Source organism: Oryx dammah, unplaced genomic scaffold, assembly GCF_014754425.2.
Source record: "Oryx dammah isolate SB20612 unplaced genomic scaffold, SCBI_Odam_1.1 HiC_scaffold_5, whole genome shotgun sequence".
Lineage (NCBI taxonomy): Eukaryota > Metazoa > Chordata > Mammalia > Artiodactyla > Bovidae > Oryx > Oryx dammah.
Window position 1 is genome coordinate 93,696,789 of NW_024070189.1, and position 19,839 is coordinate 93,716,627.

Here is a 19,839-nt window from a genome sequence, read left to right on the forward strand (position 1 = left end):
GAACCACAGCACTTGTCACACTTCTTGTGAGCAGGTGAGCATGAACCACAGCACTTGTCACACTTCTTGTGAGCAGGTGAACATGAACCACAGCACTTGTCACACTTCTTGTGAGCAGGCAAACACACGTTGGAGGGTGAGGGAAGTGAGCGGTAGCAAGGCACGGAGTACTCACGGTCCAGGGGTAGGCCAGCCAGAAGAGGGTTGCTTTGAGTAGGGGGGACAGAGGGCTGCATTGAGACCAGCTCCTGGGTCCTGACAGCCCCAGGCCCTCCCTGACACCCCAGAGTGGCCACAGCCCTCAACACAGGCTTCTTAGTTATGGCAGAAGCCAAAGCTGGGTGAAAGATGATCCTAGCCCCAGGGGTTGGACTGGACAGTGAGAAGAACCCAGAAGTTCCCACAGAAGGAACTGAGGTCTGAGACAAGCCTAAAAGAAAAAAAAAAAAAAAGATCTTAACACCGGCCCTAAAGGAAGGACATCCCTGGCAGGAAACAGCATGTGCCAAAGCTTAGAGGTCTGTCTGTGCTCCCAGTGCAGGGAGTCTAGGTTCAATTTCTGGTCAGGGGGCCTGGATTTGATCCCTGGTCAGAAAACTAGATCCCACAAGCCCACAACTAAAGATCCCAAATGATGCAACTAAGATCCGGTCCAGTTAAGTAAATATATATATATATATATATATTTTTTAAAAGCTTGGAGGTCTGGAACCAGGTGCTCTGTGCTGATAAAGTCAGGGTGGCTGGAGGCAGAGGTCCAGGAGGAAGCAGCAGGAGGTTGGCAGGACAGCTCAAACAAGTTAGGGCAAGCCAAGCAGAGGAGTTGGGAACTGGCTCCCCAGTAAATGAGAGCCATAGAATGTGAGAAGGAGAGGCACAGCATATCCATTTAACAAATGTTAGCTAAACTGGGGCCCAGGCCTGCACTAGATAAGGCTGCGGACAAGAAAGGGCTCATTTCTGGGTCTCACATACATACCCCCTGCCTTTCCAGTGTAGTGAGGGCTGGCACAGCTGGAGAAACCTGGGACAGGTCTGCCTGGAAAAACTTCCAGGTGAAGGGCATCTTGCCATGGATCACATTCAGCCAGAAAGGCCACAATATAGGGCTTTCTCTTCTTTTGTCCTTTCTGGGCCCTCTGGTATCCTTCCCCTAGCCCAGTCCTCCTGGAAGACTCCTATATACCCTTCAAAACCTTACTCAGTATCGCCTCTGTAAAATCTTCCTTAATCCCTTTTAAAGCTCATATTTTCTGAACATTTTGCCGAGTGCTGGGCACCACCATAAGCCCTCACTGGGTCTTCACACACCACCCTAAGCCCTCACTGGGTCTTCACACCCACCATAATAACTTGCAAGAGTTATTATTCTTCCTGAAATGTTCTAAGCTACCCCTTCAAAAGTTAGTGCCTCAGGGAGGTCCTCACTGCCAGAGGCAGTACAGCTTGATGATTAAGCAAGGAGACCCTCCAGTTGTATGGCTGGTGTTCAAATCCTAGTTTTGTCCCCTTCCCAGCTGTCTGGTGTTGGGATAATTATGAACCCTCTTCAAGCCTCAGTGTCCCCAACTATAAAAATGGGATATCATACTACCTACTTTACTGGGTTGTTGTGATTAAGTAAATTAATCCATACCAGTGCCTGATACACAATAACGGGAACTCAGTGTTTGTCTTTGAAAATTACACTGAGGACTTAGTACTTTGGAATCATAGGAGCCCTGGGAGACTTAGGAGAGGAAAAGGCAGGATGCATTTCTGAATGACAATTGCAGGCAGGACACCAGGTCGATCCCCGCCCCAACCCGCCTCCAACATCACCTGTTTCTCCCTCAGTCACTCCCGATAGAATTCTCGGAGGAAGGGGGCGGGGTCATTTGCCTGGGCCCCGTCCCCGGGGCCTTGAATCCTGCGCCCGCCAGGCTTCCGACCCCCTTCTACCCCCACCTACTACATACCACCTGCTCATGCTCTCCCATCAGGGACCGCGAAGCCAGTCCCCAGCTGTGACGCTGAAATTTGATCCCGTGGGGACACCATCCCTTTAAAACACAAGGAGCCCAAAGGTAGAGTCACAGAGAGGGGTGTGGCTGGCAGTTTAGCTCCGGCCCCGCCGATGCAGCCGAAGGCTTCATTGGAGCCTTTCCGCTTCCGCAGATCCTAGGATCCACGGTGTAATTGGATGAGAGTCCGAAGAGTGGGCGGGATTTCAGGCTTAGTTTCCGTTTATCGATTGGCCAATATTTAAGAGGGCGGTACAGGAGGTATAGATCTCCGATCCGATTGGCTTCTGGCTTAGCTGGGAGGCGGGACGAATTCTTGGTCCCACGAGAGGAGGTAGCTGAGGAGGTCCGCGGGCCACCCCGGAGCGCGGGAGTTACCGAGCCCAGCAAGCCTGACACCCTAGGTCCATCCGGGACTCCTGGGTGCTGCGGGTCGAGGTCCGGGTCCAGTGGTGGGGTCGGTGTCCTCCGGATGAGATTTGGGGTTTCCCAGGATTAGAACGCTGAAAGGTGCTTCGGGAATGTTCTTAGCGACATTCTGTCATGAAAGGAGTGGTCTTTGATGTTAGAAATGGGTCACTGGGGTGATCTCTGAAGACCTAAGGCTGCGAGCTTGAGCTGCTGGAGCTGAAATTTGGGGATCTCAGAGGTGGCATGAATGTTGGGGTCCAGAGACCCTAAGATCTTGGGGGCTGACATTTGGAGAGATAGGGTCAGGGATGTCACAACTGTTTTGGGTCTTCCCCACTCCATTCCTGGGCTGCTATCCCGGTATCTCTGCTGGATAGACCATGACCCTGGCCTTGTGCAGACTCACAGGGTCTGAAGGCCACAGGGCAAAGATAAAGCTCTGACTTACCTGGTGCCTCCTTCTCAGGCCTGAAAGATGGAGGAAGGCGGGAATCCAGGAAGCTTGACTAAAGTGGTCCATCTCCTGGTCTTGTCAGGGGCCTGGGGCATGCAAATGTGGGTGACCTTCATCTCAGGTAGGGATCGTCGGCCTGGACATCATGGATGCCTGTGGCGGGGACAGGGATGCGAGAGGGTCCTTGGACGTGTCCTAACACTGGTCCCCTGCGCCCCACAGGCTTTGTGCTTTTCCGAGGCCTTCCCCGACATACCTTCGGTCTGGTGCAGAGCAAACTCTTCCCTTTCTACTTTCACATCTCCATGGGCTGTGCCTTCGTCAACCTCTGCATCTTGGCTTCACAGTGTGCCTGGGCTCAGCTCACATTCTGGGAGGCCAGCCAGGTATGCGGGCTTGGGCTCCACTACCTTCTGAACATTCATTCCCAGGACCGCACTGAGCAACTATGACACCTTTACGACAATTAAAACAAGACCCCCCAAAACCACCCGGGTTCCTGGTGTACACAGAGTTGGGCTTTGGATACCCTTGAGCAGTGCACAGCCTGCACAACCATCCCCATCAGCCCTGTCTATTCCTCCAGTGTCTGTCTGCTGGCTGTTGCTCCCTCTCCTCCCCATGACTGGGCCTGCAGCCAAGCTGTGGTGACTCAGCTGGGTTGAGGCACTGACCCCAGCTCATTGTTTAAAAACTAGCCTGACTGGGGATTTACAGTCCCCCACCCCCATCCCCAGAGAAGGAAATGGCATCCCACTCCAATATTCTTGCCTGGGAAATCCCATGGACAGAGGAGCCTGGTGGGCTACGGTCCATGGGGTCGCAAGAGTCAGACACGACTTAGGGACTAAACAACGGCAACAACAACCCCCATCCACACATTTTACCCAGGCACAAGGCAAGGAGCCATCTGCATCTCATGTCTGTCTATCCTGCCCTCCCCCGACCCCATTCTGTCCCTCAGATGTGGGCAGGTAAGGCCTGAAAGGGGTTTCGATAACCTCACAGACACGAGGGATTATAGGTAACTAGAACTTCGAGGACTTTTAATTCTTTCCCTGTAGGCCCAACGTCAGCTTCTAGGGACTAGGCTGGGGCCACAAAGGAGATAGGCCCCGTCTTAGGGGAAATGGTGCTCTGTCCCAACTCAGGGAAGAGAGGCTCTGCCCATCCTCAGTTTTGGGGAAGAAGTGGGTAGGAGACAGGCTGTGTTCTGGAAAGTTCCAGTCAGTGTATCAGAAAAGAAGCAGCTCAGGAATTTGGGGGAGAGATAAGAGACAGTGGTGGAGCCTTTCCTTAGGAACTGCGGGTCTCAGGATATGAGAGCTGGAGCTCTGTTTGGGTTTGGGGATGGAGCAAGGAGACCTGGCTTTGACCCAATCCTGTCTCCCATTCCCCTCTGGCCTTTGAGGATGCACAAGGACATGCCCTGGGGCCCCTCCTGCCTCCCAGGCGTGGCTCACCTTGTCCTCCCACTGCCCCACCAGCTCTTCTTGCTGCTCCTGAGCCTCACACTGGCCACCGTCAATGCCCGCTGGCTGGAGTCCCGCACCACGGCCGCTATGTGGGCGCTGCAGACTGTGGAGAAGGAGCGGGGCCTGGGCGGGGAAGTGCCCGGCAGTCACCAGGGCTCGGACCCCTACCGCCAGCTGCGGGGTCAGGACCCCAAGTACAGCGCCCTCCGCCAGCAGTTCTTCCGCTACCACGGCCTGTCCTCCCTTTGCAATCTGGGCTGCCTCCTGAGCAATGGGCTTCATCTGGCAGGCCTCGCCCTGACCCTCCACAACCTCTAACTCCCACTGACCCTCTGTCTCTGCTGGGGCCCTGGATGTCAATAAACCACTTCTTTGGAAATGACTGCCTTTATCTTTCTCCAACTGGGAAGCAAGGAAGGGGAGGGGCAGGCAAGGGTTGTTGTTGCTGTTGTTTAGTCATTCAGTCGTGTCCTGCTCTTGTGCGACCCCATAGACTGTAGCCTACCAGGCTCCTCTGTCCATGGGATTTCCCAGGCAACGAATGTTGGAGGGGGTTGTCATTTCCTTCTCCAGGGGATCTTCTCAACTCAGGGATCAAACCTCCGTTTCCTGCCTTGGTAGGGACTCTTTACCACTCAGCCACCAGGGAAGCCCTTGTAGGCAAGGGTAGAGCTGAGGGATTCCGTTTTCCCATTCACATGGCATACTAATTCAGAATGTAGGATGTTGCAGCCTCTAAGCTCATCCTACAATGGTGCCATTTGTTGAGCACCTCCTGTGTGCCAGGCATGGCGCTAACCATTACACATATCATGTATTATGGTAACGGTATCTGGTTCTGATCCCTAGAGGACAATTGTATTTTTTCACTTCATTGACATTGGGAATGGCCATGTGACTTGCTTTGGCCAATGAAATGTGAGCAAAGTCAGTTTTGAGAAGAAGTATACAAGCCAGTGCCTGATTCACCACATCTTCCCCTGTTTGCAATGATCAGTGTGAGTGAGAAGCAAACCTTGGATATAAGGGACTTGTGAACACAGTAAGGGAAGGAAAGAGTGGGACAAAGGGAGAAGGTAGCACTGACCTATATACACTACCATGCATAAAATAGATAGCTGCTGAAAAGTTGCTATATAACACAGGGAGCTCATCTTGGCACTCTGTGATAACCTAGAGGGGTGGACTGGGGGAGGGGAGGGAGGTGATGTATATAACTATGGCTGATTTGGGGTGTTGTATGGCAGAAACCAACACAAGATCATAAAGCAATTTTTCTCCAATTTAAAAAAACGAAGCAAACCTTGGATGTTGGGTGCCATGGTGACTGTGGAGCTGCTTGTTACTGAGCATATACCAGCACTTCCTGACTGACACACATCTCAGTTCGTCCAAAGTAGCCCTTGGGGTTGGCTAACGTTGTTCCCAAGAAGCAATGGGGCCTCAGTGAAGTTCAGCAAGTGGCTTCAGGTGCAGTTGTTTGAATTAGGACCCCAGCAAAGCCTGAACTTTAAAAATTTTTGGTTTAAAATTTTTTTTGGCCACATGAGCAGGGGATCAAACCCATGCCCCCTGAAGTGGAAGCATGGAGTCTTAACTACCTGGCCGCCAAGGAAATCCTAAGCCTGAGCTATTATAAATGCAGATTCTCTGCTGTTGGCCTAAAGAAAAAAACTGCAGTTGGGCCTGGATGTCAAATTTTGTGGCCTCAGGCCAGGGCCTGCCCCTCTCTGATTTCCAATTTCTTTATCTGTAAAAGGAGGGGGTTAACTCTTCAGGGTATTTGGAAACGGTGTCTAGCCCAGTTTAGGGTCAGGCGCTGTACTTTATAAACAACAAACTCATATCAGAACCCTTACCCAACCCTGTGAAGTGGGGACCCTTGTTAACGACCGACCACATGATGGATAGGGACAATGAGTCCCGGGGAGGTTAACATGTCCAACGCGACAAGGACTGGAAGTGGTGGAGCTGAGATTGGAACCTGGCTCCAGAGTCCATGCTGTTAGCTGCTGTGCACATGTAGGAACTCCACGTCTGGTTGGTTAAAATGAAATGTTTATTGGCAGGGAAGAGACCGCGCTTGGAGATACTTCCAGCCCCTCCCCCACCCCACTCCGCCCCCGCCCAGCCCCACAAGCCCCGCCCAGGTCCCTCCCCGCCCTTCCCCAGGGGCCGCCCCTCCTCCGGCTTAGGGGCGGGGCCGGCGCGGGATCCGGGTGGCTGCGGGCGGCGGCGGCTGCGGTGGCGTCTGCGGCTGCGGGTCTGGGTCGCAACCAGGGCCAGGTCGCAGAGAGTTTGGAGGCAGAACCCTCGCGGCCAGCGTCCCCCGCTACGCGAAGTGACTCCCTCGGAGGGAGAGCACTCCAGCCCGCGCCTCCGCGTCCCAGCAGGTCTCCAGGGGGGGACTGGGGCTTAGCGGGGGAGGGCCGGGGGCCTGGGGAACAAAGGCAGGCGGCGGGGGACGCCTCTTCCCTCGCCCCTACCCAGCTGGGCTCATCGGGAGCGTTAATGGGGCGCGGGCGGGGCAGAAAGCCCAGCTGGGGACAAGAGATGTGACCATATGGGGATGGGAGGAAGCTCGGAGCTCCCCAGCACTGGCTGGGGCGCGCCACATCAGGTGGCGAGGGGGACAGGACCGAGCCCTCCGGGGTCCCTCAACTCGTGCCTGGCCTGAGGGAGAGTCGCCAGATGGTCAGATAAGAGGTGGGACCGGCTGACAGGTGGGCTGAGGGTGGGCCGGAGTTGGGGCCCCATCCTGGCTGCCCTGCCTAGCATGGGGAAAGGCTTCCTGCCCTCTTCCCTTCCCCTCCTCAAACTCGTTCTCCCGGAACACGGGGTGGGGCAGAGGGCTGGGCAGGAAAGGAGGGCCGGCTGGGTCCTCCTTTTTAACCTGGATAAAAGCTCCAGGGGGTAGTTAAGAAATGGCTTTGTCAGGGGCTGGTTACCCCCCATTCACCCAGGCCTTCTGGGGCCTCCCTTTGAGGCTCAGGGAGCAGCCACAACAGCTAGGAAAATAGGCCTCTGCAGTGACTGAGGGGGTGCACGGCTCCAGATGAAGCAGCCTTATCTGTGGGGACAGATTGACAGGAAAGGCCCATCCAGGTGGTCAGGGTAGTGGCTGGGGTGGGTGGTTTCCTTGGATTGGAAGACCGTCTTTCTGGCCTCCGTGGGCTGACCCTGGGCTGGGGTGAGTCAGCTTTCCTGGGAGGCAGATGGGCCCAGCCCCTTTGACAAACAGAAGGTGGCAGGACCCATTTGGGGGTAGAACTGGGCATTAAACCCTGGGATGTATCCACTGAAAGCCCCCTCCTCATGGGCTTCAGGGAAGGACTTAAAGTTGGCCTGGGTAGGGGCAGGCAGGTTGCTAACACCTGCCAAAGTCAACACCCAGGCCCTGGGTGGTGGCAGGGCAGAAGCGGGGGGGCTTTATCCAGCTGACAGCCCCAGCTACCCCCAGCTCACACTTGGGCCACGCCAGCTTCTCGCCCTGGGGCAAAGTCCACACCTGCACCTTCCGAAAGTTCTGGTTCCTCAGCAGCCCAATAAGGCACCCCCAACCTGGACCCTTGCATTTGGCAAACATCCCCATTTTCTAGGCGAGGACGCTGAGGCCCCACAAGGGCAAGTGACGCATCCAGGATCACTTGACTTCCAAGTGGCAGAGCCAGGATTTGAGCCCAGGTCCAGTGCGTGGGCTTTCCAGGTGGCTCTGTGGTAAAGAAACTGCCTGCTGTTGCAAGAGACCTAGGGTTAGGAAGATTCCCTGGAGGAAGAAATGGCAACCCACTCCGGTATTCTTGGCTGGAAAATCCCACAAAGGAGCCTGGCAGGCTACCATCCATGGAGGCGCAGAGTTGGACACGACTTAGCGACTAAAACAACAACCACCAGTGTAGACACTGGGGCCATTCCCGGTGTTTTTTTCCCTGCAGGGCTCCAGCTGTCCCCATCCCAGGAGGCTCCCTGCCAAGATGGCATCAGCTGGAGACCCCCCGACAGGCCAGCGGGATGCAGCGGACCAGAACTTCGACTACATGTTCAAGCTGCTGCTCATTGGCAACAGCAGCGTGGGCAAGACGTCCTTCCTGTTCCGATATGCCGATGACTCCTTCACGCCCGCCTTTGTCAGCACTGTGGGCATTGACTTCAAGGTCAAGACAGTCTACCGCCACGACAAGAGGATCAAGCTGCAGATCTGGGTGGGCCAGGCGGTAGTCTATGGGTCTGCCGGCCCAGACAGGGGCTGGGGTTCCTCTGGGGAAGCTCAGGCAAGGGTGTAGGGCTGTGGGGAGGGGTCCCGGGTCAGGAACAGTCATCCAGAGTCGGGGAGAGGGTTTGGGATAGGTGTGAAGAGTAGCAGGGGTATTATCCATGAAGTGAATCCATCAGGATGAGGAGGATTTGCCCTGCCCTCTAGGGTCTGAGCGGGAGACAGTACTAACCCAAGCTGGATTAGAAGATCTGGTGACGAATGGGGAAGAGGTTTGGGTACCTTGTTGGGACAGGCCTGGAGGTGAGCTTCTTCAGAGTCATGCTCACACTCCCAAAGCACCTGCTGGTAATGATTGTCATGGTAACGAGCATCAGACTGTCTGCATCAAGGTGGTACCCTCTGGTCAAGGTGGTTCTTGTTTGTGGTCATGAAGTTGGTTCTTGGAGACAAGGTCATAGAGGGCTTATAAGTCTTTGAGAGGCCACTGACCCCTCAGACTGGAAACCCCTCAAGGACAGGATACATGTCCCCTTCATCAGACTAGAGCAGGCCCATATTTCTCCCCATTAAATCGGGGGCTGTGAAGGGGAGATGTCCTGGTCATCAGACTGGGGCTGTGAGGCTGGGGTGCCCACCTGGAGAGGTAGGGTGGGGAACGGGGTGGCTTCTAGATGCCTAACTCCACTGTGTGCCCAGGACACGGCGGGCCAGGAACGCTACCGTACCATCACCACAGCCTACTACCGCGGAGCCATGGGCTTCCTGCTCATGTATGACGTTGCCAACCAGGAGTCCTTTGCTGCCGTGCAGGACTGGTGAGTGCTTGCTGACCACTGACCCCCTGACCTTCACCCTCTCTCCCTGACCCTAATCTCTGGCCTAACACAGCCCTCCAACTCCACAGGGCCACTCAGATCAAGACCTACTCCTGGGACAATGCTCAGGTCATCCTCGTGGGGAACAAGTGTGACCTGGAGGATGAGCGTGTTGTGCCCACTGAGGAAGGCCGGAGGCTCGCCGACGACCTTGGTCAGTGCCCAACCTGGGCTACAGGCCCTGGACCTCCCAGAACCAAACCCCCATCCCTATGCTTGAGTCCCAGGTCCAACCATAGTCACCAATACTTTGGCCTTTGAAGATCTGCCCAGAAAAATACCTGCATGTATACCACCTGCTACATTTAATTCCAAAGGATTTACCCACAGATAACCTTTACTGCCCCACTGCCCTGGGAACCCAAACTCAGAAAAAACATTTCTGGGAATTTATCCTACAAACACCTGCACCCATGTGGGAAGTGATGAGTGTATCAGATTACAGCACAGTTAGTAGGAGGAGAAGCTTAGCAGCCTCCCAAGTCTCTCACAGTGGGGGAAGCAGCTACACATAATGTGGAGTCATGGGGGAATACTGTGCAGCTGTGAAAAAGGATCAGGCCATTTTTTATGTTCTGCAGTCTATGGATATATGGGTAAGTGGAAAAAGCAAACTACAGAATAGTAGGTATGGCTGCTGCTTTTAGTCCAGAGATAGCAAACTCTTTCTTTTTTTGGCTGCACAGTGAAGCTTGTGGGATCTTAGTTCCCCAACCAGGGACTGCACCCATGCTCCCTGCAGTGGAAGCGAGTGGCCCTAACCACTGGACTGCGGGGAAGTCCCGTGCCAACATTTCCTTAAAGGGCCAAATAGGAAATATTTTCAGTCCTAGGGTCTAACTGCTCAGCTGTGCCTGAAAGCAGCCTTGGATAATACATCGATGAATGAGTGTGACTGTCTGCCAATGAAACTTTAATTACACAAATAGGCAACAGCACCTGAAACTATAAATCAGCTATGTACATGCATATTCAGTCGATCAGTCATGTCCGACTCTGCGACCCCACATACTATAGCCCTCCAGGCTCCTCTGTCCATGGAATTTTCCAGGCAAGAATACTGGAGTGGGTTGCCATTTCCTTCTACAGGGGATCTTCCCGACCCAGGGATCGAACTCATGTCTCCTGCCTTGGCAGGCAGATTCTTTATCACTGAGCCACCAAGAAGGCCCAATATACTTAAATTTAGTACTTAAATAAATACTTAAAAAGAAAATAGGCAACAAGCCAGATTTGGCCTGCAGCTCAGTTTGCCAACCCCTGTATTAGTGAGAATAAGGATGTATATTGATGTTTGCTTAAAGGAACTCTGGAAGGATACAGAAGGCTCTAGTAACCCTGGTGACCTGGGATGCTACCAGGGTTGGAGGGGAACTTTTCAGCCTACCTTTGTGAATAAGATGAATGGATTCTCGATTCAAAGTTTAAGCTAAAAGAAAATCTTGTCCTGGAGTATTCTAGGCCCTCCCCAGGACTTTCTGTGCAAGAGGGAATGTAACCACTATGCAGGGAAGGCGGGTTAAGGACCGAGCCTCGAGAATCCCCTCCTGCAACCCACTAACTATGTGACCTTTGGCACCTCACCTACCCTCTCTGTGCTTCCATCGCTCCATCTAGGAAACAGGTGAAAACCTCATCTACCTCATAGGGCTGTTAGATTAAATAAGCAGATCCTGGCCCTGATTGAACATTAACTCCAGTTATTTCTTGATGGCTTTGTGATCTCGCACCGGTGACTTTAGCTCTCTGGGCCAGCACTTCCTCGTGTGTGAAAGGCAGATAATATAATAACAGCCCCACCTGGTTAGGTTGTCAGGAGGGCTAAATGAGTTATGACGCATGAAGCAGTTCTAACAGAATCCTGCCTATGTGTAGGTTTCATCTAAGCGTTAGCTAGCATGATTGTGAAGTGTTGCTGATGTTTGTACCTAAAACCTAAGAGATTTACTGTCTGACCCTTTGCAGAGAAACTTCACAGAGCCCTGGACCATAACTGTCTCCTCTTTCTTTTCCTTTTTTTTCTTGCCATCATTTGTTGGAGAAACTGGGTCTTTATTCTGTGGAATGTCTCCCATTTGGGGTTTGACTCTGCTCCTTCTTGCTGCCATTTCACCTGTTCTTTGTCCCCTGTGTTTTAGGAACCTGAGCCTGGGTCTCGTTTACAGATGTGCTGGGAGTCAGCTGTTGGGGCCCTGCCATAGGCTGGAATACTTGAGGATGCTGCCCACACCTTTTTTGTTGTTGTTGGCTGAAACACGTGGGATGGGGCATCTTAGTTCCCTGACCAGGAATTGAACCCTTGCCCCTCGCCGTGCCCACGCAGTCTTAACCACTGGACCACCAGGGAAGTCCCCTGCCCACACCTTCTTGTGGAAAACATCTAGTTCCTGGGGTGACGGGGAGATTCCTGCTCATCCATTAAGTTTAAAATATCAGACAAATTGGGAGATGGATTTGGACCCCAATTTTGTAAGAAAAAAATCCAGATATGTATGCACACATACTCCTACCCACTACAAACCGAACCACAACAATTATGTTTTTTTTTTTAAAGTGAAAAGCTAGATGTCAAAACAGCAATAGTAGTTGTTTCTGGGTGATAAGATTACATACAACATTTTTAGCTGACTTGATATTTTTCAGTAGTTTCTCTAGTGAATATTTACAATTAGAAGAAAAAAGTGTTTGTTTGTTTTTAAAAAAAAAAAAAAACTGGGACTTCACTGGTGGTCCAGTAGTTAAGGCTCCGCACTTCAACTGCAGGAGGTGTGGGTTCAATTTCCAGGTTGGGGAACTAAGATGCTGTTGTGTGGGGCAGCCAAAAATGAACTCTTAAAAAAGGAAGAAAAACAGATTATTTGAGGCAGAGCTGGACATGATTAATGAAATGCCAGATTTGCCTAGGAAGACGGTGGGGTGACCTTGATGATCACCAGGCTCAGGATAGAGATCTGTGTTCGTGTTCTGCCTCTGTCATCCACCCATCCATCCATTCATCCATCCATCCACTCATCCATCCATCTATACATCTGTCTATACATGCATCCATTCATTCATCTGTATATCCATCTCTCCATCCATCCATCTATAACCTTACCTATACATCCTCCCATCTACCCATTTATTCATCCATCCATCCACCTGTACATCCATCCATCTAAATACACATTAGTCATCCATATATCCCTGTACCCACTCATCCATCCATCCATCTGATCAGTCATTCAGTCAGTAGTTTCTGAGCACTTGCTCTGTGCCAGGCCCTGGGCTGCAGTTGTGGACAAGGCAGATAGACACCCTGCCCTCTTGGTGCGGGCATTCTAATAGTGGAGACATAGATGGATAATTATACATTTATTAATTACAATGATATTTTTATAGTGCTTCATGATAATGACAAGGGCTAGAATAGAGGCCTGTTGACCCTGTGCTGTGTGTAATAGCCTGGACATTTGTCTGAATTTCTGGCCTAGGGAACGGCAGATGGGGATACACTGGGGACCATAGCTCCCAGCAGGTGGAGCCTGAACCAGGGTGCAGGGTGTAGGAAGGACAGTCATGTGCAGCCTTATTTGCAGGTTGCTGGGCCACTTCTTGTAGCCCAGGAACTCTGGGCAGGTCCCCAAAGCATTTGTACCACCTCTCACCTTTTGCTAAGTGGATAAACTTTTTTTGTTTTGCTTTGTTGGGTCTTGTTGCAGCGCTGGGTTTTCTCTTGTGCAGAGTATGGGCACAGTAGTTCCAGCACTCAGGCTTAGTTACCCCGAGGCACGTGGGATCTTAGTTCCCCAACCAGGGATTGAACCTACATCCCCTGCATTGGAAAGCAGATTCTTAACCACTGGACCACCAGGGAATTTCCTAAACATTTTTTTTTAAAGAGAAAAAGTTATGATGATCTCTGTGATGCTAAAAGTCTATTCAAATCTGCTTCACCCTCCCCCTCCCCAAAAGGAATCAGCTATCCCGCCCTTGCTGCTGAGGCCCAAGGTGGTACAGGAGAAATGTTTAATCTATTATTATTTTAACCAGGCAGCCTGAGTGTGTTAACCTGTGTGAATTTACACGAGTGACTTTCCTGCTGTGTGCCTCAGTTTTCCCATCTATAAAATGGGCTATAATAGCATAGGGCATTCCCTAGCAGTCAGGTGGTTAGGGTTCCACCCTTCCATTGTAGGGGGCATGGACCCAATTCCTGATCGGGGAACTAGGATCCCACAAGCTGCATGGCCCAGCTCCCCCGACAAAAACTATACCTCAGACTGAGTGTGCATTCACAGAACATCCTTAAATGAGTTAATTTATGTAAAGTTCTTAGAAAAGTGCCTGTCGCATAGTAAGCATTGTGTAAGCACTGCCTATTATTATTATTATTACTGTTTTTAGTGCACTCTCTAGGCCAGGCAGAGAAGGCAATGGCACCCCACTCCAGCACTCTTGCCTGGAAAAATCCCATGGATGGAGGAGCCTGGTAGGCTGCAGTCCATGAGGTCGCTAAGAGTCGGCCATGACTGAACGACTTCACTTTCACTTTTCATTTTCATGCATTGGAGAAGGAAATGGCAACCCATTCTAGTGTTCTTGCCTGGAGAATCCCAGGGACAGGGGAGCCTGGTGGGCTGCAGTCTATGAGGTCGCACAGAGTTGGACACGACTGAAGCGACTTAGCAGCAGCTGTAGGCCAGGAACTGCGTACATTGTATACTCGATAAAACTGCGAAACCTGCCATTATCTGGCTGACAGAGGTTACAAACTGGGTACCCCTGGGCTGAAGCCAGTCCTGTTTTATTTGACCTGGAGCATATGTTCCAGAACATGTGAAATACTTGGCTGCGCTTAAAAGGTCCACATAAATATTGGGCTTTGTGGGCACCCTGGCTGTGCCTTCCTGTGCAGCAGAAATTGGATAGAGGATGAGTGCCACTTAACTGGGGGTAAGACTCTTGCCACCACTGCCCTTTGACAAAGAGATACGCAAGGTAGTCCAGGCAAGCGCTGCTGTCATATGTTTTTATCAGCATCAGCAGCATCATTGTTCCCATTTTACAGAAGAGCAAACTGAGGCTCAGAAAGATTAAGACTCTCAGTCAAGGTCCGCCAGCTGAACGAAGGTCAGAACTGGGCTTGCAACCCAGGTTCGTGTGATGCCATAGCCCAGGCACTGACCCCCCAGGGTTTCACAGGTCTTTCTTTCATATATATATATTTATATATATAATATATACCCCACCTCTGCCCTACATGTCGGATATTAGTTTCCCAACCAGGGATCGAACCCGTGCCTCCTGCAGTGGAAGCATGGAGTCTTAGCCACTGGACCGCCAGGGAACTCCCAGATCTTCCCATCCATATTCCTCCAGGTTTTGAGTTCTTCGAGGCCAGCGCCAAGGAGAACATCAACGTGAAGCAGGTCTTCGAGCGCCTGGTGGACGTCATCTGCGAGAAGATGAATGAGTCCCTGGAACCCAGCTCTAGCCCTGGCAGCAATGGGAAAGGCCCAGCCTTGGGGGACACCCCAGCCCCACAGCCCAGCAGCTGTCCCTGCTAGAGATGACTCTCCCACCCCACCCCCTCCTGCCTCGGCAGAGACTGTAACTGAGGCATGAGCCATAAGGGCTGTCTCCAAGCTCAGGGCGCCCCCCACTTCCCGTCGGCTGCCCCCATTCCCGCATGGCGCGTTCTCTGGCCATGGCCTCCAGCCTGCCCAAGCAGCCCCTGTCGCAGGCTCCAGACCCTGCTGTGGGCAGGGTATGGGGGAGGGCCGTGCACGAGCTTGCTGCTTCCCGGCGTTGTCATGGTGATAGTGAGCACGCACACGGCGCGTCCCAATTTGCCTGGTGAAGGGGCAACCGCCATGCCTTCTGGGTTAGAACCACTTATCCGCATCCGTTTCTGAGTGGGGCATTGTTTTTAGTTCGCGTGCTGGCCAGAGATGGTTCTTCTCCCTCGTGCGGTGGGGGTGGGGAGTTGGTGGGAGGGATCTCAGAATTCATCCTTTCTCAGGATCACCCAGTCTGCCTGTGAACCAGGGTGGTGGTTTTGCATCTCCCAGACCCCTCCCTTCTGACCTGCAGATCTTCTGCCTGTGAAAGCAGTATTAAAGCGGCTTTTCCCAGAGCACCCCATACCCCCACCCGCAGTTTCAGGGACCCCAGAAGTGCCTTCTGAGCTTCTCCAGAATTTGCTCGACCCTGCCACTGTTACAGCTGACCCACTGCATTCCTGATCCAGAATAGAATTCTGGAAACTGTGGGCTGCTCCGGGCCAGGCAGAGAATCATGCATTCCTGCTGAGGACTTTACCAGGAGCTAATTCAGAGTTAGAATCTTAGGCCCTCCTGCCCTGACCTGCCTTCCACGGGCCCTGTTTGGCTGGTAATGTTTTAAGCAAGGTCTTTCTACATCCCATATCCTGCTCAAAAAGGAAATTGAGCAATGTTCTGGGGGTAGCCTGCACTGGCTGGCGGTGCTCCATGTGAGGACATCAGCTCCTCCCAGTTGAAAAACCTTGAAGACTCAGGGCTGGCTTCCCAAACCATGTTATCTCTGGGGTCCAACGATGTTCTCTGCTAATGGAGGAGCCACAGGAAAGAACGCTTTGGGGTTTGGCTGGAGGGGCAGCAGGGAAGGCAGGGCTGGGTAACCGCTGTTGCTACTTGCATTTCCTAGATGCTGCTTGGGAGTGGCAGGCTGAAGACAGATGGGCAGAGGACCAGTCCCCCTGATTGATTGTGGCACTAACTAGTGGGGAGCCCACCAGGTTGGGGGTCCCCAGCTACCAGGGGCTCCTGCTGGGAGGTGATCTTCATTTTGACACCTTCCTGGCCCCATCCTCCGCTCAGTGGCCCTTCCTGCCCACCTGAGTCCAACCTTGGTGACACAGCACCTCTTTCTACCCTGGAACACTGATACCCCAGAACTTGACAGCCACTGAGAGGGCAGCCAGAGTGTATGGTTTGTCCAGTCTCCCAGCCCTGCTGCCAAAATGATTTTCTGTAGCCTTGAGGATCTCTGCTACTTCTACCAGGAATGGGGAAGGTCTGGGTCAAGTTTAACGTAGTTCTTACCTTTACAGAAGCTGGAGATTGAATTTGTTTCTAGAGGGCCCTGTTCACCAAACCAGGGACTGCCCTTAGAGCGTCAAAAAGTGGGGATATTTTTTGTACACCAACAAACTAGACTGCGATGAAAAGGACAAGTTCTTGGAAATACACCACATGAGACTTATCGGAAGGTTTGGGGCAGGGGAGTCTAAAATGTTAGTTGCTTTAACGTAAAAGAGAAAGCAGCTAGAAAAAGGCTTCTTAAGACACACCATGGCCTGTCAAGATTCCCTTTGCCTGTCCATTTTCCTTAAACTGCTGCCAGAAAAAAAAATGTTTGGCCATAGTGTCACTATCAAGAGGACCAGCTGACTTGTGTGATAGCCTGTGTGATAAAAGACAGCTTTGGCTACATCTTGTACCTGACCTGGCCTAAGATTCTGTTTACACAAGACTTTTCAGCAATTCAACTTTAAGTCCCATTGGAGACAGCTGCCACTCTTGAGGGGTCTCTCAAGCCTGGGAATGATGTAGGAGAATTTTTCTTGTTTGGTCTAAAAATGGTGTTACATTTTTATCTTATGTTTTTGGGGGAAGTTTAACTCCTGACAGTGTCTGGAAAACTGAAACTGATGTCCTCAAAGATCACTGGGAGGGAATGGAGGTTTGTTGAGTTTACAAACAAAAATTAAGCCAAAGGCTGTGGGACGACAGCTTCCTAGTGCCAGGGAGGCTAGGATCTGGGGAGGTGACTTGAGGCTGTATCCTGCATCCCCGCTGTGCCTTCTTATTATTTGCTTTCAACTTGTCTTTCCAATATCAGCAGGAAATTGCCATGATCGCCTTTTGGGGTTTGGGGTTATGTTTGTTTTGCTTTTCTTTGGCTTCTCTGGGGATCATTTTCTTATGTGTTTCTCTCCCAACTCCATTGAAAACAAAACAAGGGGTGAAATTTGATTTCAGTGTTGAAGTGCTAATTCCAATAAGTTACTTCTCCTCCATGATCCCAGAACACATCAGGAGAGAACTCTAGACCTTTATCTTCTGGGTGTGGTTCTCCTTGTGTAAGCCATTCTTGGATGTTCAGTCATAAAGATGTGCACCTTTCTCAAGAAAATAAAAAATTAAAGTTGTTATGCCCAGATGCTGTGGTTCTTTTCTTTCCATTAGTGAAATGGAGTTTCCAGGAAGAGAGCAGTTGAATCACTGCCAAGTGGAGAGTTGGTCGAGGGCCGTGTGTGATGCTGCAGAACGTGAATCGGGACAGGGAGGCTCAGGTTTGGGGCTGCCTCATGGTGGCTCAGATGGTAAAGAATTTTCCTGCAATGCAGGAGATCTAGGTTTGACCCCTGGGTTGGGAAGATCCCCTGGAGAAGGAAATGGCAACCCACTCCAGTATTCTTGCCTAGAGAATTCCATGGACAGAAGAGCCTGGCTGGCTATAGTCCATGGGGTCGTGAAGAGTTGGACACAACCACTAACACTTTCTTGTCACTTTCCAGTGGTCTCAGGCTGCTTGGATCGGGGCTTCGTTTCCTGGCCGGAGATTGAGGCTGGACCTCAACAGTGAGAACAAATCCTAGCTACTAGACCAGTGGTCAGTGACAAGGCCCTGGCTCTTCTGCTTTGCAGAGAAGAATTTGCACAAAGACAGAAGGTAGTGAAACAAGTGAAGTATTTATTAGGCAGAAAAAGAGCACAGATGGACAGACGTGAAACCCTTAGGTGTCATTTCCAGGGCTCTGAAGAACTCTGACACCACAGTTCTTTATGTCTCAGAACAGAAGGGAATTCAGCAAGGGGTGAAGTGATAGATGTACACTTCCCAGGGTGGTGCTGGGGGTAAAGAACCTGCCTGCCAATGTGGGAGACATCAGGGACACAGGTTCGATCCCTGACCTGGGTTTGATCCCTGGTTCGGGAAGATCCCCTGGAGAAGGGCATGGCAACCCACTCCAGTATCCTTGCTTGGAAAATCCCATGGATGGAGGAGGCTACAGTCCATGGCAGGCTACAGTCCCTAGGGTCGCAGAGTTGGACATGACTGAATCGACTTAGCATGCATGCAAAGTGATAGATAAAAAGTAATTTCTTAGAAAGGGACGCTTGTAAGGTTCACAAGTGGGCAGCGCAATGCTTGCCTGCCCCGGGTACTCAGTGAATTACATTTTTATAGTCAGAGGAAGAGAGTGGAAGGGGAGAAAATCTTATTTGTCTTTCCTGAGAGACCTCGTGTTTTCCATCATCAGTTCTTCCCCCAGGTAGGGCAGGTAGGTTTACTTGTCCCTCCCTACATGGTCAGGCCAGGACTGTCACAGCACTTTTGAAAAATATTTTCAGGTTTCAGTACAATGAAGTTCTTCCGTTTTGAAAAGTCACCTTCCCGTAAATGATAGTTTTTTTGGGTCCACAGAGCCTGATTGTGCAGTCATTAACTTGATGATGCCACTGGGCAGATTGTACGCCTTATTTTCTATTGCTGTTTTATTGTTTTGGGGGGCATGGTGCAAAGAACACATCTTAGGGGCCAAATAACATGTTTTGGGGGTTCCTAACTCAGTGAGCTCACTGGGCAGGATGTGGGTCTCACGCCACCATTGTTTTATTGCCTTGGGGCATGCCCCATGCTTGTGTTGCGTGGTTTTGTTGTTAAGCAAGTTAGCTTTTATCATTAAGCAAGCCAGTCTGACTTTGATGCTAAGCGACCTGTTTTGCTATATATGTCAGGCAGGCCCACCTTGTTTCAGAATTTTCCCATTACTTTCTTGATTGATCATTAATCTTATTAATGGGGTTTCCAAGCTAACTATTTGATCATCCTCTTTTGTCCCTATCAGACACATACACAGGCGAGATCAGAGTCACGCCCCCGTGGTAGCTTGAGTCACGTTTACGGTACATTTCTTCCTGGTTTACTTTCGTCAGTCATCTGGTTCTGAGCCCGTATTTTGTTTGTCTTAGGCTCCTCCAGGGCTTCCCTGATAGCTCAGCTGGTAAAGAATCTGCCTGCAATGCAGAGACCCTGGCTCAATCCCTAGATTGGGAAGATCCGCTGGAGAAGGGTTAGGCTACCCACTCCAGTATTCTGGCCTGGAGAATTCTGTGGACTGTATAGTCCATGGGGTTGCCAAGAGTCGGACGCGACTGAGTGACTTTCACTGTCACTTCACTTTCAGGCTCCTCCCAAGTGTGCACGCCCATCTCTTAGCCAAGACGGATTTCTGCAAAGAGGCCTGTGGGTAGGTTGACATCAGGTACTATAAGGTGACCCCCGCCCCTCTTTTGACCTCCCAGGAGCCTTTCTGTGCATGTGTAGTCAGGTGCTGCTTAACTTCGAGAATGAGGAATAAATGGTCTTTTCT

At 51.4% G+C, this 19,839-nt stretch overlaps 3 protein-coding genes across 10 annotated transcripts in view; 2 read left to right on the top strand and 1 right to left on the bottom strand.

The window, feature by feature from the left end:
• The window catches only part of CCDC159 (coiled-coil domain containing 159), a 7,293-nt gene extending 5,248 nt beyond the window's left edge, over nucleotides 1–2,045 (bottom strand). The window contains exons 1-2 of one of the 3 annotated variants that reach the window (XM_040240635.1): nucleotides 1,959–2,045; nucleotides 89–207 (exon numbers count right to left, since the gene is read on the bottom strand). In XM_040240635.1, the coding sequence (XP_040096569.1) occupies nucleotides 89–207; nucleotides 1,959–1,969 (130 nt within the window). In that variant the 5' untranslated portion in view covers nucleotides 1,970–2,045. Of the gene's footprint in view, nucleotides 208–1,958 lie in introns of all 3 variants that reach the window. The other 2 variants (XM_040240634.1, XM_040240633.1) reach the window with 2 other exon arrangements.
• A 236-nt stretch (nucleotides 2,046–2,281) lies between these two features.
• TMEM205 (transmembrane protein 205) lies at nucleotides 2,282–4,725 on the top strand. Of its 5 annotated transcripts, none has more exons than XM_040240643.1 (4): nucleotides 2,282–2,377; nucleotides 2,877–2,989; nucleotides 3,091–3,254; nucleotides 4,356–4,725. In XM_040240643.1, exons 2-4 carry the CDS (start codon nucleotides 2,890–2,892, stop codon nucleotides 4,659–4,661), a joined length of 570 nt encoding a protein of 189 aa, XP_040096577.1. In that variant the 5' UTR covers nucleotides 2,282–2,377; nucleotides 2,877–2,889; the 3' UTR covers nucleotides 4,662–4,725. The 5 variants fall into 5 exon arrangements, with proteins under 5 accessions (XP_040096577.1, XP_040096578.1, XP_040096579.1 ...); XM_040240644.1 differs by having other exon boundaries at nucleotides 2,347–2,441; nucleotides 2,881–2,989; nucleotides 4,356–4,718; XM_040240645.1 differs by having other exon boundaries at nucleotides 2,351–2,460; nucleotides 2,881–2,989; nucleotides 4,356–4,718.
• Nucleotides 4,726–6,534: 1,809 nt separating this feature from the next.
• RAB3D (RAB3D, member RAS oncogene family) lies at nucleotides 6,535–17,621 on the top strand. Of its 2 annotated transcripts, XR_005721106.1 has the most exons (6): nucleotides 6,535–6,736; nucleotides 8,279–8,545; nucleotides 9,256–9,374; nucleotides 9,464–9,588; nucleotides 14,796–15,174; nucleotides 15,208–15,424. XR_005721106.1 is itself a non-coding variant. In XM_040240648.1 (5 exons), the coding sequence occupies exons 2-5, from the start codon at nucleotides 8,318–8,320 to the stop codon at nucleotides 14,981–14,983; spliced, it is 660 nt and encodes a 219-aa protein (XP_040096582.1). In that variant the 5' UTR covers nucleotides 6,535–6,736; nucleotides 8,279–8,317; the 3' UTR covers nucleotides 14,984–17,621. The 2 variants fall into 2 exon arrangements, 1 of the variants encoding a protein (XP_040096582.1); XM_040240648.1 differs by having other exon boundaries at nucleotides 14,796–17,621.
• The last annotated feature ends 2,218 nt before the right edge of the window (nucleotides 17,622–19,839 follow it).

Coding starts and splice junctions, on each gene's coding strand:
- TMEM205 (XM_040240643.1), top strand. CDS start 2,890: ATGGAGGAAGGCGGGAATCCAGGAAGCTTGACTAAAGTGGTCCATCTC. Junction 2,990..3,090: donor GTGGGTGACCTTCATCTCAG/GTAGGGATCGTC, acceptor TGCGCCCCACAG/GCTTTGTGCTTTTCCGAGGC. Junction 3,255..4,355: donor CATTCTGGGAGGCCAGCCAG/GTATGCGGGCTT, acceptor CTGCCCCACCAG/CTCTTCTTGCTGCTCCTGAG.
- RAB3D (XM_040240648.1), top strand. CDS start 8,318: ATGGCATCAGCTGGAGACCCCCCGACAGGCCAGCGGGATGCAGCGGAC. Junction 9,375..9,463: donor TTTGCTGCCGTGCAGGACTG/GTGAGTGCTTGC, acceptor CCAACTCCACAG/GGCCACTCAGATCAAGACCT. Junction 9,589..14,795: donor GAGGCTCGCCGACGACCTTG/GTCAGTGCCCAA, acceptor ATATTCCTCCAG/GTTTTGAGTTCTTCGAGGCC.